General features: G+C 43.3%; 1 protein-coding gene across 1 annotated transcript in view; it reads right to left on the bottom strand.

Moving 5' to 3' along the window:
• The window catches only part of nrp2a (neuropilin 2a), an 87116-nt gene extending 60568 nt beyond the window's left edge, over positions 1–26548 (bottom strand). Inside the window, exons 1-3 of the mRNA XM_042512909.1 lie at positions 25799–26548; positions 13374–13551; positions 92–273 (exon numbers count right to left, since the gene is read on the bottom strand). Coding sequence (XP_042368843.1) covers positions 92–273; positions 13374–13551; positions 25799–25874 — 436 coding nt within the window. The 5' untranslated portion in view covers positions 25875–26548. The remainder of the gene's footprint in view (positions 1–91; positions 274–13373; positions 13552–25798) is intronic.
• Positions 26549–27048: the final 500 nt, after the last annotated feature.

Below are 27048 nucleotides of genomic sequence, written 5' to 3'. Positions count from 1 at the left end.
CAGTTAGCATCACATACCAAACTTTGTCGACCAATCACACACATCTGTCTTATTCTAAAATGCCGTTCATGTTTCAGGTCCGGTCCCTCACCTGTTTTGAAGATCTCGTAGCGCAGAGAAAAGCCCGCCCCCTGGTGTGCATAGTCTGACACGAATCTGATCTGGAGGGACGGCCCGGATGAGATGATCGGCGCCGGGGCGATGTTGCTGCAGTGTCGACCCAGAACGTCAGCGTTGTCTGATGCCCCATCGCGGATCTCGATGAAGTCGTACCTGATGAAACAAACATTATTGCTTTAAAATGTTTTCCCTAAAGCAACCTTCAGAAAACAATCTCAACACTGAGTTTACACTGAGCTTAATGCAGCAGGAAGGAATTAAGAGACATAAAGAGATAAAAGAGAGCGGTGGAGGGGGATAAACATAGAGAGATAGTTATGGGGTTATGTAACAAGCTAAGCTAATAAAAAACAGACAGGTGTGGACCTATTTACCATCAGAGTTCAGCCTCAGGACAGAGCACATGGTGTCTGAGTGGAGTATTCAGGAACACAACATGAAGACACGAGGAAATATATCTGCCACAGACTTGGCTCGGAGTCAGAGCTCCTCCACCTTTCCCCTCAGCTGCATTCAATAAATTTAGCTCCTGCAAACCACTGTTGCTCGGGACAACAAACTCCTTTTACATCTGCTTGGGGCGAGCAATCCCCAAATCTTAGATCACAGGAAAGAGGATTCAAATATACTCGAACGAGTGGCTGCAGACTGAGGGTGAAGATGAAGATGCTGCAAACAGACAGCTGGATGGATTCATTAATAGAAGTGTAAAAATAGACAGTAGAGCTCATGAAAAACTAAAGAGGTGAGGGCTTGAGGGGAGAAAAGGTGAGGACCTTTAACTTAGGTGTGTTTTTACTTTCACTGGTTTATTTATTTATTTTTAGAAAAGTCTCATTTTCGATAAGTTTGTTAGGTCTTATTTTTTTGTTTTTACTCATATGTAAAATCATCTCTCTATCATCTGTTATTGGTCTATTTATCTTATTTTATGTTATTTTATTTTTAGTCCTTTAATTTATTTCAATTAACGTGTATTATCCTCTTTTAATGGCCTACTTTTAGTATTTTTATTTTATTTAGTTACATTTTTTAAGATCAATTCTGACTCACATGTCTTTGTATCTTTTAGTTGGTTTCATCTTCTTCTTAGTTATTATTTTATGAGTTTTTTATTTTTATTTTCAGTGGATTTGATCTGTTGTCATGGCTGGTTAAGGCTTTATTTTGTGCCTGCAACTTGTACTTCTCAGTTTGTGCAGCACATTGTGCTTCCACCTGGAATGAAATGTGCTACATAAATAAAGTTTTGCTTGCTTGCCTGCCTTCAGCAGCACTGGGGTTGAGCTGAGAGAGAAATTAGAGTAAATATATGCAAAGACAACTCACTTTTTAGCTTCCACATGCTTGAGCTCTCAGCTCATTATGACTTTTGACTAGCCAACTGACCCTGAACGATAAAAGCAAATTCTTCACTGTCAGGTCACTGAGTGTGTGTGTGTGTTTATGAGTGTGTGTGAGAGACAGAGAGCCCACCTGGCTGATCCAGAATTAGCTCAGAGCCCTGCGTGTCATTCCTCCAATGTTATTATGAGCATGCAGCAGCACACAGTCACAAAGAGGGGTGAACACTGAAGCATGGCAAAAAATGAAAGTTTTCTCAAATTTTAACAGATGCTGAAAATGTGAGTGACCACAAACATAATGACATTTAATGATGAATTTAATAGTTCTGGTTCTATGGTATAAAAAAACTCAATCTACAGCCCACAGGCCCACCACAGGGTGCTGGGTGACCTGCTGACCATTTTTCTAATTCACAATGAAAATAAAATGATGCACACTGGGAATCTGCTCATACTTTAAATGTAAATATGCAGACAGAGTGTCTAAAAAGCATCAAAAAGGAGTCAGGTCAAATAAAGGCAGCCATAAAAAGTACAGAGTAAGAGGGAAAGGAGAGACTCTACACTCCAGTGAAGCCCAGTTAGAAGATAGAAGGTTATTTGCTGCTTGTTTTATCTCCAAGTTAAAGCACCCTTGCATCACTATCAGAGTATTTTCCTGACTATTACACTGTTTGTTGCAGCCCTGCATGTGATCTAGATGCTGTTTCCACAGAAAGTTTGCATTCCTTGATTAACTTGACAACATTTTGAGGCCTCAGACGCCCACTGAGTACTGCACGATGAAAACTGTCATTTACTATAAAACACAGTCCTCCTGTGCATTACATCCAGTAATTGATACCATCGCTGTGTTGATATGATTAAGTCAGGACCAGTCCATGCCTGCGAGCTGACAGAGAACCATCAGGTTTAAGGTAATAATTTGGGGTTGTGACAATATTGGAAGGTGTGGAAAACTCCTTAATTTCTGTTTGTTACTCTCTCAGTGCTTAAGTGCTGTTTTAAGGAAAATTCTTCTTAAACAGGCAATCATACTAAAAGGTAATCTTCACTTTTCTACCTCTTTCTGTAAGCATGTGTTTGTGTGTATGAATTTTTGGCTAAATATGCGTGTTATTGTATTTCTACTGTACTAAATCTCCTTGTAATTTAGCTTTCCATAACATTATTCCTGCTTTTCTCTCTCTCTCTCTCTCTCTCTCTGCAGTACTACAGAGTGTGTCTTCACCCCTTATTGTGATTCCCTGCGTAACTAACTGCATCGCCACAGGAGCCCTGCAGCTACACCGAGGACGCCCTCCCATCACACAGACATACTAACACACTCGTCTCAATTAGTTCATATGACGAAGCCGTCAGAAAGACAACAGGGCCGCTGTTGTCTCGCTAATTACTGTGATGGGTTCTTTGATGCTGAAAAAAAGCATCACAGACGTCTCCGGGTTTTCAGACACTTTTTAAGCACAGCATCTTGCTAATACTCTAAACTGCTTTGTCTCACTACTTCCCCCAAAAAAGTCTTCAGTAAAGCCGAGAGGTACCAATCAGTGTTCCTTTATAGCATCGAAGCACTGAGGCTGCTTTTGTGCTGCGGCTTGGAATAAAATGTGGATTAAGTGGAGTGAGTAAGCTTCTTTTTTGGCTATCTCATTCCTGCAGTGTTTTGATTCCTATACAGAGCATTCAAGCTCAGACTGCTGATGGAGGGATAATCCCAGCCACTTTAATCTGGGTCAGACTGACACATGTACAGGTGAGGATCAAAGTGCGAAAATGCTGCAATGAGACTGTAATGTCACCACAACATTGTTGGCACTGTGCAAGTGTGGGACAATGTGGAGGGAGTCGTCCATTTCACCAATTTTTCACACTGAGACCAGTTTGCTAGTCATGGGTGTGATGAGGGTCTAATGGAAGCTGTAGGATGCAGAAATTTTGACTAAAAGTCAGCATCTATCTGCCTCTGCTGCTTTAAGGCTGGCTCTTCTTTCTCCCTCGTGTCCCTCAGCTGTCTGGAAGTGCAACTCTACATCCCTGTAAAGCTCTTTCACCAATTCATATTATATCTGTGCACCAGCATGGAAGAACATATGTGAATTATTCAAACACAGATGTCATTCCTCTCTAAGCAATCCTTACAATCCTTACAATACGACTTTGTGCCGTGATTATTGATAAGAAGTTTTAGTGTCCCACACTCTTAGAAATAAGGGGTCCAAAAGGGTTCTCTCTGAAGGGATGAGGTTGCACCAAGAACCATCTGCTTCTGAAAAACCCTTTTTTGAAGAACCGGTCGGATCCATTAAGAACCCTTGTCATCTAAATCACCCAGTTCGGAAGAAAGAGTTCTTCAAGGATTGCTGATAGCATGGGGGTTAAAAGATCCTCAAACATTTACATTTTTACCCATGTTTTAAATTATATTATTGTATGTAGACGTATCTGGAGCCCCATTAATCAATTAATTTTAATTGTGTTAATTTTAATTGGAATATGTAAGAGAGTACCTCCGCTTCCTCCTCTGTGACATACCCCTCTACCTAATAGTACACCAATCTCCTCGACAAATACTACAACTCTGAGAGAGGTTAAATGAGGAATCATTGCAAAATAAGAGCATGTGGTCTAATTAATTGTTGGTCCAAAACAAATGATCTGCCATCTTGCCACTATAGTTACTTCCATGGTGGATTGTACAACACCTTCTACTGATGAAGCGTCCTTGTTTACAGTGATGCCACTCAAAATTGGTGGAAATGTTTTGAGTGCTAGATAGCACAAACGTTTCCTGAACAGAACCAGTTGAAAAACTTGCTCATTTGCAGAAAAAAGGGGCAGAAAGAGTTCCAGGAGGAACTTTAAAAAAAGGTTCCATAAAAACTTTATAAAAAGGTTCGGCTTGTCCCCATATAAGAAGAAGGACTCTATATGATTCTAGTTGGCACCTTTATTTTTAAAAGTTGCAGTGTGTGATGTTTGGGACTGAAGCAAATCTGCACCAAGTAGGCCTGAAGAGCACTTGTGCTGGTGAGTACAGGAGCCGTTGTCCAATTCTCTTATACATGTCTTGGTTGTAATCCTGCATTACAGAGGCGATCGTGAAGGCTTTAGCTGCAAGCTCCCACGGTGAGCCTGTAAAGAGCCACGGCTATCCCTAAGTACGCCTGCTTAGGGCTGTAACTGACACATGCTTAGGGAAAACACACACTCGAGAATGTGCCAACAAATGCACACATACACGCGTGGATAGACAGACACCGGCAGATACGGACAAACACAGACGTGCGCGTACACACTCAGCGCCGTATCGCCAACACCAAGGATAAAAGGCCCGCGAAAGAGCTGAGAGCCTAATTAGGTTTTAATTGATTTTGGAGTGGGTCTCTATCCTTTCTCTCACTGTCTCTCTCTCTGTCTCGCTCTCTCCTGTCGTGGATTAGCGTCAGTGAGTGAGTGTTCCTCAGATGTGATTATTGACCTGTTCGCTCAGCCTCTCCCCAGGCTCTGATGAATACATGCATGAGGCCCTGACGTGTGAGAGCCCCGCTGTCTGTCTCTCTCAAAACACACACTTGAGCGCATTCCGCGACATAAATCATTCGCACATGCGCACACACAGAAGACTCACATTAGCTTCACATACCCCTCACAGACTCAGCCTCTCATCCAAAATCTAGATTCCATTAGGGTGCATGTTTTGATCCCAACCCCGCCTATGTCTGACACCGTCTATTCCCCATCCCCAGCTTTCTGTCTGTCTGGCAGTCTGTCTGGGTTCAGGAATCATTACAGCCCCCCCCCCCCACCCCCATTGTTCCCCCAGAGAATAGCTGGAGCAGAGGGAGAGGGGTTAAGGAAACTAAAAACCCTTAAGGGCCGGTAATTCTGCACCAGTCCAGACATGTCTCCTCTTCCTCTGCTCTCATATATCACTCCGCCAAAACAACTAATTGCCTTTCACACCTTTGCTGTTTGTCGGGGACGGGGGACACTCCCTGCAGGCACTGGCACCTCACCACAAAGAAGCATAACGGTAATATGTATATACCAGTGACACTCAACTTACAGCCTGTAGGCAAAATCTGGACCCCTGATAGGGTGCCAGTTGGCCCCCAAACCATTTTCTAATTCACATGAAGATTTAAGTGATGCACATGGGAATTGTTTTTGGACTTTTAGTATACAAAAGGAAAAGTCCTAATATCTGAAAATGTACCTTAAACCCTAGAATCATCCTAAAATCCAAGAAATGTTCTAAAATCCAAAAATGTCCTAAAATCCTAGAAACATCCAAAAACCCTAGAAACATCCAAAAATCCGATGTCCTTAAATCCTAAGAAATGTCCAAAAATCCTAGAAATGTCCTTAAATCCTAAAAACACACGTGGGGCTGCTGCAACTGGCCCCTGGCCTCCTAGCATTTTGCAAAAGTGGCCCCCAAGCAAAGCCGGTTGAGTATCCCTGGTCTGTATAAATATTTATAGGTCTTTCTCTATTTATAAGTATTCTTATTCTAGGAATCTGTAATATTTCTTATTTTTATCTTGTGAAATCACCACTTCTCATTTAGTGCTCAAAAGAAGCAGCTTGGGATCTTGTGTTTCATTTAATTTAAATGCCTACATAAATACATAAAGCATTCAGTGGGAGAAATTACACAAAAGATTAACACATAATTTGCTGTGGGCGCGTCACACTCATCTGATTTATTTTGTTTACGCCTATAAAAGAGCAACAGCTGTACATCAGCAAACCAAACTTGGCTGCGCTCACACACTTGAGGCCCTGACTTGCTCTGCTCCATTGTGTGTGTGTTTCTTTTCCCCTTGTTTTCCACTCTGGGAGCACAACAAGATCTGGATCTGGTAAACAACGAAGATCTTTCTTCTCCTTCTCAAAGATGTACAGAGGCACGAATTAAGTAAGGCGGAGGAGACACACGAGCATCTACACTACCACCCACTCCTCCTGCCCGCGATGGGGACTCTAATAAACCATAAGTGCCTCTGAAATATTAACTAGATGCTGCGAGCAAAATCCCTGCAGATCCACAGGGCCTGCCATCTTCAATCTAGCCCCAAAAAACAAATAGCACTCCTCCCCCTCCCTGTCTCCTCATCTCCTCGCGCCTCACCTCCCTCCTCTGCTGTCCATCACACGCTCATACTTACACCTGACTGAGGGCAAACCGCTGACCACAGGCAGTCTGGGCTCGGCCCCAGACCTTCTAGTGCGGACATCGATCTGAAACATCAGACTGTAACTGCTGTCTGAGCTGAAGCCGCGACCCCGCCGCCCCGTGCTGGATGCATTTTAATCGACCGCTATCAACGTGGATTTGTGATGGACATTTTTCTCGCTTTCCTTGCACTTTACTCAGACACATTTTAGATCCTACAGTCTCACTTTGCTTACATTTGTTTGAACTGAAGACCTTCACAAAAGGCAAGATTATAGCAAACTTTTTTTTCTTCTTCTGCATGTGTTTCCCCTTGTATCATTCTGTGTCCTGTCTATAAATTTAGCATTTTTAGTGGGAGCATAGCATAAGCGGAGTTCCCCATGAGTGCTCTTTCTCCTCAGCAGTCTAAAACTTGGTCTAAAACTTTGCTTTTAGCTTGCTTTGCTTTGCTTTGCTTTCTCATCCATCAATCTGATCTAATCAGCTCTGACCGGATCGACAGGTCAATCATCCACCACGCGTGTCAGAAAAAAAAAAACCTCATAGAGAGCTCTGCCTGTGATGCGTTCACAGACCAGAAAAAAACACCTGAAATTAGAGAGGGGACACAGAATGATGATAAAGGGACAAACACATACATAAGATTAAAACCAACAAAAGTTTTCCTTGGATAGCTTCTAACTCTATAGGAAATACTGCTTTCTAAATAATAACAATGACATTACACGGCAATAATAATCATCTACATCTATGGTGTGTAATTTTGTCCTCTGCTCAGAGGTTAAGGAGCCCCTGGATCTCAGTGCTTTCCCTATTTGAGGACATTTTTGGCCGCTGTTCTTCGTCAAGTTAGCTGCTAGTTGCTTTTTAAATCTCCTGGCAGTATAACCACATATAACACGTCATCAAAACCACCAAACACCAGTCTCACCCGTCCCATCCTGCCAGCTGTCCCTTTACACAGATGTTGATTTGGCACTGTTACTACCTCCTGTGGCGGCACAAAGGCGAGACAACTCTGGCATCCTGTTCCACAGTCATAGCTTTTATACAGAGCAGTGAGGCGGAAACCACCCAAAATTATCTATCTAAATGTCTCAGAGGCTGCAAGAGCATTTTAAATGTATAACACATTTTTTTTTAATTTAATCATACCTCTTACTTATTACATCATCATTACACCACTGACAACTGTAATAGCCCTGACCACTGCACGCTGATGACCGTGATCTCGTCCTAAACGCAGGCCAAGTGCCAGATATTGACGAATCTGAACCTGAACAACTCCCTTTAGTCATGACCTCTGGCAACTCATCTGTCTCTCCTTTCATCTTTTCACCATCACCCTCCTCCTCCTCCACCTCTTCCTCTTCATCTCCTTCTCCCTCTGCCTGTGGCCATTCCTGATCACCTATCGATTTCCCATTACAAGCGGAATACACACATTGATCCCACACCTCTCTGTGCCCCCTTTGGGTATTAGTAAGAGGGTGATATCATGCGCACAAGAGAGTTGCTGGTGACGCTTCTCAGTGGCATGTCACAGGCAGAGGGGATTTACAGCTCTGTGTGTGTTTGTGTGTGTGTGAAGTTATAAAGTTATTTCATGAAATCTTCCCACCGCAGGCTGCAGTCAATAACAAATAACCAAATAAAAGTGAGAAAATAAAAACCACAATAGTGGAAGAAATGGATCTTCCAGAATGACTACAGCTTTATGGCGTGCGTGTGTGTGTGTGTGTGTGTGTGTGTGTGTGTGAGATTGTTTCAATGTTTAATTCAAGTGTGTAAAAATAAAACATCCTCGGGCGAGAGGAGAGGGAAAATGGAGGAACAAAGGGAAGGAAAGAGATGGATCAAGAGAAAGGGAGGGAGATGAAGCGAGAGAGGAAGGGAGCCGGAGAGAAACAGTAAAAGGAGAGAGAGAGTCGTCTCCTTCTCCTCCTCCTCCTCCTCCTCCTCCTCAGCTCCTGGTATATCACTAGGTAGCATCCTGGGGCTTGGTGATGGCAGATTGCATTAGAGATATGGGCCTGATATTTCATCTAGCCTTTATTACATTTAGTTCACATCAATCGGCTGGCAACCTGGAGGTAAGAGCTATTTGGCACGCAGCCGGACTCCCCCTGAAATGAAATCCTGAATTAAAGTGCCACCTCAGACGCGGAGCGCCTGCATAAGGCTGCCGATTTGATTGCTGCAGTAGAACGGCGGTTTGGCTGCGTTACATCGTCCGAGGACTGACTGTTTGAACCCACTGAGGGATACTCACCAGCTGGCCGGGGATATTAGACCCTATGCTTGAGCTGACCAAGCACTTTTCTGGGTTTTATACGGGCCTAAAGTGCCCAAGGGGGGATATGATGGCTCATGAGCGCTCTTACACCGACAGGTTTCATGCTTAAGAGTGTACGTGCATGTGTTTTTAAGTGCTGAAAACATATGTCCATTTATCTTTATGACCATGCTATCATATATTTTCTTCTTTTCCACGATCAGCAGTCTACACCATGTTGCTCTTTAAGGTAACACACAGCTCCGCTTTGCTCTACTGCTGTCTCTGTAATCCCAGCTGTCACGCAGATTTCCAGCCTTGACCGAGATGTTGAGCCCTCCACCTCTGCAGCCCTGCGGCCGGCCCCCAACCTCGCCGAGGCCCGTGAAAACATGCAAAAATCTACTCTCTGCTCGCTCACACTGCCGTGTCTAATCATACAGGCAAAAAAAGGAAGCAACCCATAACGGTGCTACAGGGCTCGGATCAATCTGGGTAAAAAGCATAGCGTAGGACGGAGAGAGGAGGAATATCGAGCTGTACTTTGGCTGTTTCCACTTATTTCTGCTGCTCTTTCTGAGCCCTGAAGGAAAATGCATCTTCTATGAAACACAAAGGGGCAAGCACATCTGTGATACCCAACTTGCGGAACGCGGACCAAATGTGGCCCCAGATAGGGTGCTTGGTCACCCTCCAAACATTTTCCAATTCACAATACAAAGTTATTCACACTGGGAATAGTTTTTTTTTTTTTACATTTAGTGTACATAAGGTGCCAAAACAGCATCAAAATAAAGCTTGTTCATCAAAAAAAAGTGCCAGTTGAGGATCCCTGCACCCCGACCTAGCTAAGCACTTAATGTCCTAAAATCGTACAAATGTTCTAAAATCTGAGAAATGTCTAAAAATCCTCGAAATGTCCTAAAGTCCTGGAAAGCACCTAAAATGTGCAAAATGCCAAAAATCCTAGAAATGTCCTGAAATCCTATAAGTACCCTTACATACTGGAAATGACCAGAAATCCTGGAAACATCTGAAAATCCAAGAAATGTCCTAAATTCAGAGAAATGTCCTAAAATTTGAGAAATGACCTAAAATTTGTGAAATGCCCAAAATCCTTGAAACATCTTAAAATCTGAGTAATTTCCTTAAATCCTAAAATGCCCTGAAATCCTAAAAATGCCTTGAAATCCTAAATGTGCTAAAAATCTCAGAAATGTCCTAAAATCCTGAAATTCTCCTAAAATCTAAGAAACTTCCTAAAATCCAAGAAGTATCCTAAAACCCAACATGCTCAAATCCTAGAAGCATGTACGGGGCTGCTGTGACTGGCCCCTGGCCTCCAGGCATTTTGCTAGAGTGGCCCCCCCAAGCAAAGAAGTTGAGTATCCCTGCATTAGTGTTCGAGGTTATGCATAATTAAATGTTGGTGTGATCCCCTTTTTCTCTAATGGGGGTTATCACAAGGAGGCGACATGGATGGATGGATAGATGGTTGGATGGCGGCTTGTCTTACAAACTAATACTACCCTACATGCTTGCACAGTTACTCACACGCAGACGCCTTCTTCCCCACCCACGCTCGCTGACTCTCTCTCATGCACACACTCATACATACAGGATGAAGGCAGATTGAGTGGGTGTGTGTGTTAGAGGGCAGGCCAAGGCCTCAGCCCCTCCAGGCAAGTGTAAAAAAGAAACCCATCCCTATAAAATCCTCCGTGGAGAGGAAAAAAGACGCTGTATTTTTTCTTCCCTCGGCCTCCTCCTGCCCTGCACGCCTTGGGCTGTGAGAAACTGCTTGACACACTGCTTATCAACAGCTGAGCCATTCGTCTCCGCAGCACTACAGCAGGGGATGTCCAGTGTGCTTCTGTGTTGACACTGTAACGCTTGGTGTAAAAGCGGGAGAAACGTACTGCGAGGGAGATAATTATGCAACTTTTTTTTTTGACAAAAGCGACAGAAACCTGGAGACACAAAACCGAGACATCAAAATAACATTTCCCCGACTCGCTGCGACTGTGTGAATAGAATCGACGATCATTACAAAACCCTTTTCACCAAAGCTGCCATTGATGTCATCATTTTTTTCCCCCGGCTGGACAAAGTGCTTTGTCAGTGAACAATACAAAAAACACCCATCTAGGATTATTAATTCTGGAGAAATAAATGGCCATAATTGCGCTGATAGATCCAGCCTGTGTTCGCTTTAAACAGACTAAACAGAAAAAGTCTCAAAGTGGATGAATTGTGTAACGTTCTTCCCGGTTGTTTAAAAGTGGATTAAACAGTGGAGACTGACTTCTCCCTCCTTCCTCTGAGGTCAAAGACAATAGAAGAACATATGATTTGGATTATTCATGTCTCTGAGAAAGGAAACTGACCAGCGTAGTCATATCCAGAAAAACAGCTGGGCTTCATTCTCTTCTTCTTCTTCTTCTATTTCCCTTCCCTGTCTATTCTCTCCCCGAATTCTTTTCTTTCATCCTTTCTCATTTGTCTTTGCATCTGTCCTTAAAGGGATAGTTCATTTTTTTTAAAGTGGGGCTGTATGAGGCACTTATCTATAGTCTGTGTATCACATGCAGCAAATGTCAGTCAGCGCATTCCCAGTTTGGAGACGCAGGCTGGAGTCCATGGAAGCTCAGCAATGTACAGCTGTGGATTGGTGTAGCAACAAAACACATTTTAGACACCTAAAAAAAAATACAAATCAAAGTGTACACTATATTTAGAATATTTTCACTGCTTTATCTTAATGTCAGACAATGCTTTCCAATGGGAAAATTAAGCCATTATATTGCTCTCTTCAAAGCCAGACTTCATTGAGAAAAGCACAGATTTAACATCACTGAACACAGGAGCTGCTGGTCTACTGCTGCTTGAATCAGTTAGACAGTTTGTGTTATTGTGCGACTTTGTTGTTTAAAACAGTTAGTTTGGATTCCCTAAAGTCACACAGTAACACAAACTGTCTAACTGATTCAAGCAGCAGTAGACCAGCAGCTCCTGTGTTGAGTAAGCTAAAATTACTCTTTGTCTCAATGGGGTCTGGTCTTGCTGAAAAGGGACAACTCTTGACATCTGAGTACAAAGTATTAAAATCCTACACATTGTGAATAAATGTGCATAGTGACTACTCTCTACAGGTTGAAGCCTGGTTTTTGCAATTGAATTTTGCTATTGGCTGATCCTGATAGCAAGAGCCTGCTTTCATCCCCAACCGAGCCCCCTGTTGGCACACTCTCACCAACTGACTACTTTGTGTGTATCCAAGGGGTCGGGGAGGTGCTGTGGATCAAGAGGAGACACAAATGGGCAACTGGGTGTGTCTTAGCCCCCCTCTCAGCCCTGCACATTTTTAAAACATTCCAGGGAGGAGGCACTCAAGCAAAAAATGTTGTTCTTTTTCTTACTCTTTCGAGAAGTGAAAATACTCAATACACTTAAATTGATATTGATTTTTTTAGGTGGGACATCCACAGCAGTATATAGTATAGCGTCTGCATTGGACTCCAGCATACTCCTCCAAACTGCCGACTGTCATCGACTGTCACCTTGTGTAATAAACTGCCTGTTAGTAAGTACCTCATGAAACCCCAACTCAAAAGACTATCTCTTTAAGATGAGATGTCCCTCAGCGTGAAAAAAACATCTGGTTCCAAGCAGAATTAAACAAAAATAACCCCTGGCAAAGGTATTTTGTCCTACATCATCACTTTCACCAGTGGAGCACATGGACCAATTATTGAGACATATGAATCATTTTTTCCACTCAGCTTTTCATGTGACCCGCTTTGCTCGTCTCACCATTGTGCAGATGCAATGTGGAAACTCAGATGAGCAACATTTTCTGCTCCTTGAACTGTTGAGGTCACATGCAGCTGATGTGCCCTTGAGCAAGGAATTTTACCCAGTAATTGCTCCTCAAAAGGCCAATACTAAAAGTCTGTGGTTGTGCTGGGCGGCATCCAGGACATAATGTGTGTAATGGTGTGAATGTGAAAAAGGGGATGGCGCTGATGGCTCGCCATTCTCTCCATAAATAATTATTCCCCAAAAAAGAAAACCGCAGTCCACTTAATGGTCTGCGTTTTGCAGAAAGCTTGTATCTACAATTAAAATTTCCTTTGCAATTGACCTGTTGTGGTCAAAATGTGGAAAATGTTTCAACAAGTTGGGACGAAGCCAAACCGCCGGCACTGAATTACAATAATATGTAAAAAAAAAAGTGTGCTTCAAGAGGAAATTACTTATTTGAGATGCAAATGCGCCTGCAGCATACTAATGAAAATGTAAACACAGATCATCATTCAGCCAGAATAATAATACACCATGAAGTCTTATTGGTCAAAGCAATTTCACTCTGACAGAATAGTGCTTTCAAACGTCACCGTTGTGACATGACGCCAAAAAGCCACAATTTGCACCCTCCCCGCCTTACTTGCAGTCCAGCCTCTCAATCTCAAAGTGTGGGTTGAAGTTGAGGACGATGCGCTGCGAAGGCTCCGGCGCCGTGATGATCCAGTGACAGTTCTGGTGAGGCGGGTACTCCAGGGGATAACCAGGAGAGGTGATGTAACCCGCCTCGCTGGCATCGAAGACGCCTCCGCACTCTGTGACTGTGAGAGAGACAGGAGGGTGGGGGACAGAGGGGAAACAGTTAGTGACTGTAAAATACACAAAATATAAGAACAGTTCAGGAAAATTGAACACATTTTTTATTTTAAAGATAGTTTTGATTAGTGCTGGGAGATACACATATCGATATCATATCCACATCAGAGTCCCACATGGGGCTGATTTTAAAGACCTGCTCCTGAACCAGAAACTGCACAGTTGACCAAATACGACCAGACCCATCGACACCAGGTCCACAGCTCAAATCAAAACCGCAAACCCTATAAGCACTATGCGCTGTTTCATTTATTAAATAAGGATGCCGTTTGATCATTTAGGTAAATTTCATACGTGTGAAAGAGATAGTTCAGGAAATACAATTTAAATGTTCCAGGTGAAAAAGAACACTGGTTCCCAAAATTGGGGTCCCTACCCCCACTTGGGGTCATTAAACAGTAAGAGGTGATTTTCTTGATTTTCAGGGGTGTAAGAAATCTTTTCTTTCTTTTTTTAAAATTATTATTCACAATATAAAGGTTGAAGGGCTCAGAGAATACCTGAACGCAAGCCATATTAACGGAGTATCAGTTGCTCTGTACTGTTGGTGTTATGCATTGACTGTAATATGTAAATACTTTGAAAGCACCAATAGTCTAACCTACACATCACAGTATTGATTGTAAGGCATTTGGTCAAAAATATGATATTTGAGTTTCTCTAAATCCCCCAGCCCTAATTTTAATGCATTTCTATATCAATCATTTGAATGGTGAGCTGGCGTCAAACCATAAAAATCCCCACTTAAATGGCGCATTCCCTTTAACAGCGACTCGGAGGACGCTCTTTCATTTACCTTGTTACTCTTTATGAAGATGTGATGAGCAACAAATGAACAGTAAAACAAAGAAAGCAATTTAGTCCGTCCGTTTGGAGGAAATTGGAAAAACTTCTCCATTGTGGATCCTCAATGCGAGTGGAACCACACGGGTAAGCTATTAAGACAATAAAAGATCATCAATGCTGCATTTGGTGAGCGCACACACTCACACACACACACACACACACACACACACACACACACACAGATACACACAGAGCCTTTTTCACCCTCTTCCACACCCAGGCTCTTATCTCTCTCGTTCCCCGTCGGGAGCGTTCTCCAAGTGTAATTGTTGCTCCGGCAAGCCAATCTGCAAACATTAGGACACATTCCCTGATCCTATCACGCTCTCCCAGGAACAATAGCCTGCCAATGGCATTGCTCGGCAGGCTTAGGCAGGAAGTGACACACAGACGGCCTGTCTAGCAGGGTTCTGGGGGTCACACCGACTCTGTAATGAGAAGCTCACGCTGCAACAAAGGCCCTATTCTGTGCTCACGCCCTGACAGCTAAGGCAGCCATCGCGCTTTGCGTTATCTCCTATAAACACACTAAACACATAAACTCACATGCACATACAAAAGAAACATGTATATGGTTATTTTGCATGCACACACATACACACACACACACACACACACACACACACACAAACAGCTCACAATGGTTCTTTTATTACTCTTGCATTGCAATAGATTTGCAGGCATTATTATTCTTTAAGGAGGCAAAGGCGCAACGTGTTCTCCATGACAACAGCAATGGGTGGTTTAGCTGTCTACCTCTGTGTATGTTTGGCTGCTCGTGCACCAGGGGGATCTCTAAATGTAATGAACTTTGTGATATTGAACTCAAAGGGACAAATGTTTTCTTAATAATGTAGCTGTCGGCCAAATAAAAACAACACAGAGAGGAAGGAAAAAGTGCTAGGTCTCATAGTACACTATTATCCTACAAGAGCACTGCACTCTGATAATGCAGGGATACTTGTGTTTCCTAGAGTCACCCAAAACTGGAATGGAAGCCAAAGTCTTCAGCTATCAGGCTCATCTTCTATGGAACCATCTTCCAGTTTTGGTCCGGGAGGCGGACACCATCTTCACATGTAAGAGTGGACTTGCAACTTTTCTCTTTGATAAAATGTATATTTAGGGCTGGTAATTTTATTGTGTTGATCTGTTCTGAATAAAAGACATCTATTGCATCTCTGTCTGCCCTGGAAAAGGGATCCCACCTCAGTTGCTCTTCCTGAGGTTTCTACCATTTCTCCTCCTTAAAGATTTTTTTGGGGGGGTTCTTCCTTATCTGCTGTGAGGGTCCAAAAACAGAGGCATGTTGCATGCTGTAAAGCCCTCTCAAGCAAAGTGTTATTTGTGATAATGCATTTCATGAATAGAATTGACTTGACTATATCAGGCTACAAACTAAAGCTTATGGTATACTGCCATTATCAATGCACTGCCAAATGGTGGGCTTAACCACTCAGCTGCTGAGATGCATCTATTCTTGACATAAATGGGTTGATATTCTTTCAAATTTCTGTGAAAGCATCAATAAAGGAAGCGGAAAGAAAGGAGGAAAAAAAACAGCACCAAAGGCTTGAAGTGTAATAGACCCTTCAAGTGTTGACATTTCCACCGCCTATTGTGCTTAAAAGGCACACTTAAGATTCTCTGACATTTGATAGAGCTGCGATGGCTTCCTTACTTTGTTGCTGGAGAGGAGCAATGCCCACGCTAGCACACCAGGCACACACAGCTGCCGGTGATTTCATGCGTGTGCACGACTTCAGCCGCCCACACGCACACATGCACAAGCTGCTACACAAATGTGCAACACACAGTCAAGTTCAGCGACGTGTGCGCGTGTGAAGGAACATACAGGGATGCTTAAACACACGCCGACACTTTCATACACAGCGGCTGCTCCGTGTTCAAACGGCCACCCACGCACGCACACATCCGAATACACACAGAGGGCCTGTCAATCACAGGGGCTGACAGAGGTGGGAAAAATAGCTAACTGAAAAATTTCAAAAAGATAGCAGGAATGGCAAAGAATGACAGAGAGAGACAGAGAGCCACACACACACACACACAGACATCTCTTTATCTGCTGTGGCAGTGCAGACAGACAGGCATTGTTGGGAAGCCTATGGAGGTAACAGCGTGCAGGAGGCTATCAGCACGCAGGGCCTCGGCAGATTAAGCCGTTTGGGGAGAATCCTGCAGCCTCGACACTTTTTCCCTGAGCTGCCCATTCAGTGGCCTCCAAGAAGGATGAAGAGGAAGGGGTGGAGGCGGGAAGGAGCGGGAAGGGATGGGGGATTACAGCGGGGAGGAAAATGGGAGAGGATGAAAGGGAAGAGAAGTGGAGAGGAGTATTGGTACGAAGGAGAGACAGTGAGGCGATGGATAAAAGATGGATTGAGGAAGAAGGGGGAAGATTGATCGGACGGGGAGGAGGGTGAAGGCGGTGGGTGGGGTTGATGTACGATGGGCGGTGTGCGCGGTGGGAAGAGCGAGGAGGAGAGGGGAGGAGTGACAGGCGAAGAGATAGTGAGGGAGGGAGGGCAGCAACAAAAGGTGATGAGGAAGGAGAAATACACAGAAGAGAGAAGATGCAGCGAGTGAGAAAAGAGATGAGCGAAGGACTCTGTGTGTGTGTGTGTGTGTGTGTGTGTGTGTGTGTGTGTGTGTGCAGAGAGCCTGACGAGCCTCATTAAGACATGCCTGCTATCCAGCGGCTCCCTGTAGACACTGACCCCACTGGGAAACCTCTGTCAGTCAGCTTACACATACACTACTCCTGGCAGCATGTGTGTATGTGTGTGTGTGTGTGTGTGTGCGTGTGTGTGTGTGTGTGCGCATTTGTGTACTTGTACTTGCAACATAGTGAGGAACAAATGTTTTTGTTTTTTTATCACAAAGTGAGGACATTTTGCCAGTTGTCATTGTTCAAAGGCCTGTTTGAGGTCAAGACTTGGTTTAAAGGTTCAGGTTCTGCATTTAGTTGTGATAATTAGGTTTAGGTTTAGGAAAAGAAATGTGGCTGTGCATCATCACGTGACGTACTTTACATAAAGTTACAAAATGAACTTAAAGTTATGTAGGCTAGATTTAGAAAAGTAAAGGTTATAGGTTAGGTATGGGAAAATACATGAAAAAACATGGTTGGGCATCATTATGTAACATAAAATACTTGACATAAAGTTATGTCGATAAGGTTCAGTACAATAAAGATACAAGGGTTATGTTTAGGAAAGTGAAAGTACATAGGATAGCCTTAGAAAAGTTAAGTTACATAGGTTAGTTACAGGAAAATAAAGATGGTTGGCTGTTGTCATGTTACTAACATAACAGTATGAACCTAATGTTATGTTCCTTAGGTAGGATTTAAGAGAATAAAGTTACATAAGTTTGTTTTAAGAAAGTAGAAAGTAAAGTTAAAAAAGTTATCTCTAGGAAACAAAAGTTACATCAGAAGATGGGTACACGGTATGGGAAAAGAAACATGGTTAGGGGTCGCAACAAACGTAACATAAAGTTACATAAATCTATTGGAAAGTTATGTAAGTAAATTTTAGCAAATTGACTTACATTGGGGGGGGGGGGTGCTGCTGTGACAATGTTTTTTTTTATTCTGATGACAGATGTGTGTATTTTTTCGTAACTGCTTGAATGTCTGTGGCAGTTAGTTAGTAAAAACTATGCATATATATGAGTGTGTGTGTGTGTGTGTGTGTGTGTGTGTGTGTGTGTGTGTGTGTGTAATGTGTTTCGTTGTCAAGCAGCATGTTTTGGCGAGAACAGAACTTGCGGTGTTGGATGAGTAACACGGGGGAAGCACTCAGGAGCTGCCAGCGAGCTTCATGAATTACACTGTCTCTTCTACTAGAGGAGCCAATCTGTCTACACACACGTACACACACAAGTGCCACATATGTTTCCACCACGCTGGGACCAAACCCCTATTACATGAGAACAATGTCACCACTATGTGTATGCGTGCGTGCGTGTGGTGTGTGTGTGTGTGTGTGTGTGTGTGTGTGTGTGTGTGTGTGTGTGTGTGTGTGTGTGTGTGCACTGCATGTGAGAGTGAGAGCGTATTTGCAAAAGTGAGTTTTTCATTATTGTTCTGTTTGGAACTGAAATTCAGAAATACTATAAACGTGTGTGTGTGTGTGTGCCTGTGTGCGCCTGTACATGCAGCTGTTTGTTTTCAGTGTGTCAATGATGATGGTGAATCTGTGTGTGCACATTTTCTAGTCACTCCGGATCAAGTCAAAGCCAGAGACGTCTTTGTACCCGCTGTGAGTGCCTTTATCTTCATTATCTGGGAAAATGTGCATATGTCTGCATGTCTTAGCTCACAATGTGTGTGTGTACATGCACGCTCGCGCTCTCATTTCTATTAGCCGCCTTATCGGGGAAGTATGGCGTCACGCTCTGGGATAAGCTGCGAGTGTGAGGAGAGGCACTGATAAATCCCTCCATCATTCCTAGTGTCTCTGGCTCGCTCGCTCCCTCCCTCGCCTCGCCCCCCCCACCTTAATTAAAAAGTGCTATCGCCCAGAGTGAGGGAATGAGAGGGGAGAGTGGGCAGCACTCATCCATTCAGTCAGGAGCAGGGGTTGTCTCTCTGACTGCTTTTAATCTCACCCATTCCACACTAGACTGGACCCAAGGAGAAGGAGAGGATGAGGAGGAAGGGCGAAGAAAAAGAGATTCACTTTCATCACCTTCTACTTTTACACCTTTATGCTGAGGTAGAATGACGGTGCTTCAGGGAACAGAGGTAGCGGTATGAGCAGTATTAGTGGCAGTGAATATTTGCAAAGTTAAAACTCACATTCATGAAAAAAATCCTCACTGGCACGATTAAATATCCTACAGATCCTAGATCCTACATATTATTAGCAAAGAGATAATTATCTTTTTAGTTTATCTATTAAACTTAAAATGATTTAGGTTACAATACACAACACTGATGGTAGCCTAACTGTTACCCATAAATCCTTGTGCAATCATCATATCCATAACAGCAGGGCGAACAAGATGAGCTGTAGTATTATCACAAGTGTACGGACATTCTCATGAGCCGAAGTAAACTGTTTTGAAACACTTTGAGCAAGAGACTCAAAAGTATCCTCCACCTAAGAAACTAATATGATTATTATATATAATTATTATTTTAATAGCTTGGCACTGTATGGACCATAAAAAGGCTTGTGTATACATGGCACTTTAGGAACCACTACATGTTATTATTGGCCCAGTATGATATGCAACTCAATTTTATTCAATATATATGGTAGGGATATATAGTAATAGATATAGGCTTCAAGATGTAATATCAGCATCGGCCAACATGCTGATTTCTGACAATATCACATACAAGCCAACGTCTTTTTTTATTGACAAAGTGAACATATATAACACATAAACCCTAAGTTGAAATATTTTTCTTATTAATCACAATGAATGAATATTACACACATTGAAAACTGTTGCATTTTATGTCTCTATCTGCTGGTGGGCCATCATGATAAGAGTTTGTATTATATGATGTTTATTCCACTACAGAAGAGACTTGATGATCGCTAAAATTTGGTGGTAAAAAAAGTGGAAATATCAATATCTGTATTGTTCTTTGCCAAGTGAGTTGTTATATATCGGCATATTGGATATTGGCAAGAAATCAGATAATGTGCATCCCTGTTTCAGGGCTCTGTTCTTTACATGATGACTCAGCCCTGTGACAAGAAATGCCAAGTTAATAGCAGTGACTTCACATGGAGGCTCTGGCTTAAGGGCCCCTCAAGCCTTTAGGCCACTGGATTTGGTAATACACTCATGTCTTTATATAATTACATATATTTTGCAACAACTGGTACAAAATTGCTCATTTAAAAATGCGTGCTGATGTTTTTGATTAACTCAACATATTCTGCAGCCAGTTATTTACCAGAATAAAAGAAAATTGATCAAAACACACCAGCAAACAACAATCAGCCCAAAAACTGTAACACACACAGACAATAGCTTTTTGTTTAACAGTGTTAAATGTGTTTAAGGGGGGATTTTTTTTCTTTTAAGAATTAACAAAAGCTACATCAAAGGGAGATAATATCCCCAAATCCTCTTTCCTCTCTCTCTGCCTGCTTTTTCTTCCTCTCCCTCTCTCCTCCTCTCTCCCTAACAGGATAAGTGCCCCATGCTAATCAGCCAAATGCACAGAGCTGGCCATCGTGATCAATGGTTCAATGGATCAATCGGGTAAACAGATGGTTAGTGGTGCCTGCAGGGGGGTAATGGCGTGGTCCTAAACACTACCTGACTAAAGTATCATGTCTCTTTCTCCCCTGGCGCACTCTTTTGTCTCTGTGCGCCGGCGTCAAACCTGCACAGCCGAAGCACTTTTCACAAAAGATTCCCCCGTCTAAAGAGCAGAGATGGCGGAGCCTACATCAGCGAGAGAGCTGTGAAGAATTGAGCTTTGCTGCAAGAGTCTTGGCGATTTGTTGCCACCCTGTACCCCCCACCTCACAGGATGTTACCTTTCAGTGGAACTGACTGACATTTCTGGAAGAATTGCGGCTCACACAAAAGCAGTTTTTGTAAATTCACACCCTTTCCTCTTTAACCCCGCTTGTGAATTACAGTAAATTTAAAACGCTTTGCCTCTTGACAATGCTAACCCCCCTCCAGCTCCCATCTAAAGCCGTCCCTGAGCACCCGTTAAGACCCCCCTGCGCGGCTAATGCGGTGGAGTGAAAGACCCAGCTCTGTTTTATTTATGGGGGTCTTGTTTTTAATTTCACCCCAAGTGCGGCGGGCTGTTCCAGGGGCTTTGCATGAGCCTGTGACTCTCATACCTGACTGCTATTGAACGGGCCGCTCGGTTTGTCTTTGGCTATGAATGCTAATAGGTGACCTTGTTTTCGCAGCTGATACCTCTGAGGGCTGGGGCAGATTAAAACGCAGAGAAATGCAAAGAATTGAAGGGCAGGCTGGGAGAATAATAAAAAAAAAGACCAACAAAGAAGATAAAATTGAGCTAAGCGCTAACATTTGGAAAAGACACGATTAAATGAGTAGAACTCTGGAAGAAGTTGATACCATAGGTGGAGAGGATGCACAGCCGCCCACTCAATAAACATGCAAATGAGCTGCTTAATGGCCTGAATATTAATGCATGTGGTAAGGAGTAATTGATGTACATGTCACTGAGTCAAACTATTGCGATTACAGTATAAGTGCGGGGGGAGTCTTACACCAAAGAGACAAGAAAAGGGACCATTTCTAGTCGCCACCAGCAGAGAACAGCAAGCCACAACAGGAGACGTCCAATGCATCGTTTATGGATCATTTATCTTTCGGCCCATGTAAGATTTTTTTAGAGCTGCAGGCACATATGTCCCAGGTGTCAAACATCCACAACGTTGTAGTTCACTCTCTCAAACCTGGATCGACTACACTTTAAGATGTCTTTCTCCAGTATTTAAACCTTTAAACCCTGAGCAAGTTGGCTCGATTTCCTCCAAAAACATGGGGGAAAAAAGGCAAAGAGCAACTTGTTAAAGAAATGTTTCACTAATTGCAACAACTGTTTAACTTTAGAATACTTATTTTAATCAAGGGGAAGATGTTTCGGGAAAAAAACCAACATATAATTATCATAATTACATATTTGAAATTATGTTACATTTAATTTTCTAAAAACTTTTTTCAGGTCATTTCCTCATTTGTTTTTTTCAGTTCTGTTTTTGTTTTTATGCTAAAATTTCAGGTAACTTTCTTGTACTTCTTACTAATTTGAATTAATGTATCTTAGGTTGCTGATTGTCTCCTTCCCATGTTCCCTCCTTTGAAACAAACCCTAATTGGCTTGATTTCTTTTAAAAACATGGGAAGAAGGCAATAATTGACTTGAGAAGAAACGACTGAGAAATTAGCAAGAAATTAGTTAGTTGTTATTTTTTAAAGAAAGAAAGAAAATTACCTGAAAATTAGCACAAAGCAAACAAACAAAAAAGATCATGAGAAATATAGTTTCTTTTTTCAAAATATTTTTCTAAATGTACTAATTTATAACAACTTGTGAGGCAGATCTTGCCAAGTTGCTAATTTCCCCTTTCCCAGTGTTTTTGAAAGCAATCAAACCAATTTGCTTCGGGTTTAAATACTTGTGAAAGGCATCTGAATGCAGCACAAGAAAACGTGATGTTGAACCAGGTTTCAAAGGGTTAAGGAAACCTTTTTGGTACTGGAAATGGACCAGGTTGCTAAAAAACAGATGGTGTCTATCATCAAAAGCAGGAACCTTTAAAGTGACTCCAATGTGCTTCATGAGAGCATCTTTTTGTTTTTTTAGATATTTCACTTCCACCCCCCGTCACACCAGACGTGTCACTTCATAAACCCCTAACGCGATCTGTTCCCTCTAAGTCCAGTGCCATTTTAACTCTGCGACCCCTGCACGCTTTGATGTTGCTGTTTCCTCTCGCTCTGCACAGTCCCCCCCCCGCCCCCCATCCAAGTGTTCCTTCTGTTTTCACATTAAGACCTGGTGCATGCTCACTTTTCTGTGCTCTGGGTAGCTTCCCTCCCTCTCTGCAGTCTCTCTGTCCCCTCACATCTCTCTCCGAACCTCCGTGTTTTGTCTCCGTTCTGTTCCCCTTCAGTCTCTCTTTCCTCTGGCATCTGTGTGTAATGTGGCTCTTGAGGGGAGCGGGGACATGCAGTGTCTTGGCAGGGGGAAAAGAGAGAGCGAGAGTGGAGCGAGAAGAGAAGGGGGGGGGGGGGATCTAGCTTCTTGCTTGCCTGATGGCTGCCAAGAGGCCCACATCTGTCTCTGATCAAGGGGTACACAGGCAGCCAGTAAACACACACACACACACACACACACACACACACACACACACACACACACACACACACACACACACACACACACAGATATTCAGAGGGATGGCTGGGGTGACTGTCCTATTTAAAACAAGTAGCCTAAACAAGAGGAAGAGCACCATGTGAAGGGAGCAGAGCTTGAGACAAACCAGCGGGTGGTGTTGTAAAATCTCAACAGACATCATGGGATCATGAACAGCTCGTCACCAGCTCGTCACCCTGCCTACTCCCGCTGGATAGGAACTGCAGCACTCCGGCCCAATGTAAAACACCTTGTACATCCTATTCAGAGTCTGTTTTAATAAGAACTGTCAATTTAAATCACAGTTAAATGCAGAATTTAAGCAGTTAATCGTGATTAATCACATTTTTAATAGCATGTTTTCATTTCCATTATTTCGCATTACAAAACAGTTCTGAAGTCCATATTGGCAAAGTAAGGCAATGGTTACCAGATTGTCTTGATTAGGAATCAAATGGCAGCAAAAACTGCATGGGACTAGCATGAAGTGGGCATGTCTGTAAAGAGGAGACTCATGGCTACCCACATTACCCAATTTCATTCATATATCTTGAGGTTAGAGATATATGAAATGGAAATGGACAAATTAAGCCAAACTTTGGACCATTTTAAGCAATTTTTCTGAGAAGCTAGCATGACACGGATTCCTTAATTCGTCTAGTTTCAGATAATACCAGTATCATCACTCTAGCTTTCAAACTCAGCCCAAGAGTGCCTCTTAAAGACGAGAATGTCAACTGGCAATTTAAAAAAACACAAAAAACTCTGCACAAAACTTTCTTCCCATCTTGATTAACGCTTTAATGTTGACAGTCCTAATTATGATATGAAAAAATAATTTTCTCCAAAATCAAATCGTGTGGATAAGCATGATTATGTTACACACACACACACACACACACACACACAAACGCGCGAGGACATTATATTTACGTGTTTCCTTTGTGCGTAAAAATTTTACTTTGCTGCGAAAACGCACAAATATAAAACGGTGCCACGCGGATTCAAACCACCGCAAAAGCAGCCAGAATGCTGGAATAGTCCCTTACAAGGATGAGTGAGCGAAAGGCCATGTGTCATGCCACCAGTGGCGCCACTTCTATGCATGGTAAACCCTTTCTCCCACCAACACCCTGCGCACTTCTAGTGACATAATACTTAAAATTATCATTTCGCCATGTCACCAGATGGAACTGTGCGCTCCCTGGTGTTAAATCCACATTTAATGAGGCTTCGACATAAATTTGGCACTGTCTCATGCTCTCTCGGTAGTGTATCAGACGCGTTTGGTGCCGTATCCGTGCGTTATGGGGAGAATAAGCGCTTCTTAAGTGCCTCAAAGCAAGGCTGTGGATCCCTACCAGCTGCAGGGCTGCTGTTCCGCGGCTCATCCCGCACTGTAATCTCCCTTCTTATTGTTATTTGATTGCTAAGAGCGCACGGAGGTGACGGTGCGCCGCCGCCTGGAGCTGCCGGCGCTCCGTCACCAGCAGCCTTCACCCTGCACACGCAACCCCACGGAGCACGAGGAGATAATGAAGGAGTGAGACTTGTGGTGGCCGATGAAGATAGGGATTATAATGGAAGTGGTTACAGTCTTATTAGCGGAAATCCAATGACAGCGTCGCTTTTACGCACGGTTTTCTTGGACACCAGCGATTTTCGAAAACAGCAGGTCAGCCTCCGCCTAAAATTTTCATCCGGATGTGAAATAGCATTTTTAATCAGGCCACGGGGTTTGTTTATTTCACTTGATGAATAATTAAATCAAAGATAAACAACAGGCAACTCGGAATAAACAATGTGTTTGAATTTCCAAAAGCTTCATGCATATAATCAGCTCATTCACAGTCCAGTGGGCTGATGGTAGGCTCTGTGCAGCTCCCAGTCGAGCTGGGACAGATAACTGTTTCCCAGCTAATAAATATTTGATGAAAGCGTCTAAGTTCTTTAGTTTAGGATGTGTAACAGCTGACTTTGCACAGGGGCGGAATTAGTCACTGAGCTCAGTTTTTAAAAGTCATCTTGGATCTCTAGTCCTATGCTTCATATCAAGCGCACACATATTTACATACAGATATGTATATGTATGTATGTGCATGTATAAGTCTATATGTACATACGGACTTAGCCATTCTCGATGTCTCCAATATTTCCCAAGATTATGGGAGAAAAATATCCAAGACACACATGAATCTGATTATCACACAATGGCTTTATCATGCCAGACGCTGATGTGTGTTAAAATAATATGAACCATATGACAAGCAGCTCTTGAAAAATGTTGTAAAAACAGTAAAATAATCGCAACGAATAAGCCCAACACATTCAATTAAATGAGACCACATTCCTGCTTCTGCGATTTGAATTGTTCTTCCATTTGTATTTTGGTGGAGGCAGACCATGCGTGCGTCAAAACCAAACAAGTAACCAAAACTCACCCTCATCGCCTCTGACTCTCAACGCCAGATGACACATTGCCATTAAAAATCCAATCAACGATGAGTCAAAATCCATCTTGGATGATGCAGAAACTCGCGGAGAGCTTTTAAGTTTGTTTCCAATTTTGCTGTTCCTCCAAAAACAAAAACAAAATCCACACCCGTGTAGGACCAAAAAAAACGCTGGCAACAGCCAAAAACTAGCCCACTTCAGGAACAATCCCACGGCGTTTTTTAAACCATCGGTGGATGTGCCTACAACATGTCATTGAAGAAATTCAGATTTGCACAGCCCTTTCGCCTTTTTCAGTCTGTCCATCTAGCAGAGCCGCTGATACTCATCCAAAAATAGTGAACAAACAAACTCCTTGATCAATACTGCGTGCGCTCCGCAGCTGGAAGGCTTCGAGCGATATCTGCGCTCCAGCAACGGCGACTCCAGGGTGCGCCAAGTTCCGACTGAGAGCCCCTCAGTCCGCGTATCTCCCTCTCTGCGTCCCCGCGTATTTTGCGCACACGAGGTTCTCCTGCTCGGTAGCTAAAGTCCACAGTTCTCAAAGCAGCTCAGTCCGAGTGTCACAAGCTGCTCCTCAAAAAGTCACGGAATAATAAATAAAATAAAGTGTTGCGCGCTCCAAAAACACCGGTCATGTCGTGCCACCTCCTGCGGCACCGCTCCTCTCTCCTGTGTGTCTCTCTCTGTGCAGCCAGCGCTCCGGCTCTGACACCGGCGTGTGTGCTGTGAACGCGTCTGGGAGGTGTGTGTGGAGTGTGTGTGTGAGTGATCGCGCTTTTGAGGTTGAGCAGCTATCGCGTTACAGTCACGGCGCCTCGGCTCCGCCCCCTCCCGTCGCTCGCTGATTATAGGGAGGGAGAGAGAGAGAGCGCACGTGCACGCGCCCCACGCTCTCTCTCTTTCTCTCTCAAACACACATATAGCTGCACACACACTAACACACACACAGGCGCATCCCCCTTCAGAAGATACCACAGATATGAACTCTCCCACAGATAAGGCGCAGATAAGACATATTGTAATGTAAACGCGGGTGCAGAACTTCTCCTCAGGGTGTTTTCAAAGCAGCAGAGAGAATCCCAGAAAGAGTGAGGCAGGGAGGAGTGTCACACTGGGGAAGGGGTGGCTGCACAGCAAACAAGGCACAAGGCCATCTTTCGCCACAAAACACATCAAACGACCCAGCCAATGTCAAAGCCCTCAACTCAATGGAGGGAGAGCCCACCTCAGCCCT

Source organism: Plectropomus leopardus, chromosome 24 (genome assembly GCF_008729295.1).
Source record: "Plectropomus leopardus isolate mb chromosome 24, YSFRI_Pleo_2.0, whole genome shotgun sequence".
Lineage (NCBI taxonomy): Eukaryota > Metazoa > Chordata > Actinopteri > Perciformes > Serranidae > Plectropomus > Plectropomus leopardus.
The sequence above is the reverse complement of the archived record's forward strand: the minus strand, read 5'-3'. Positions and strand labels throughout refer to the sequence as shown.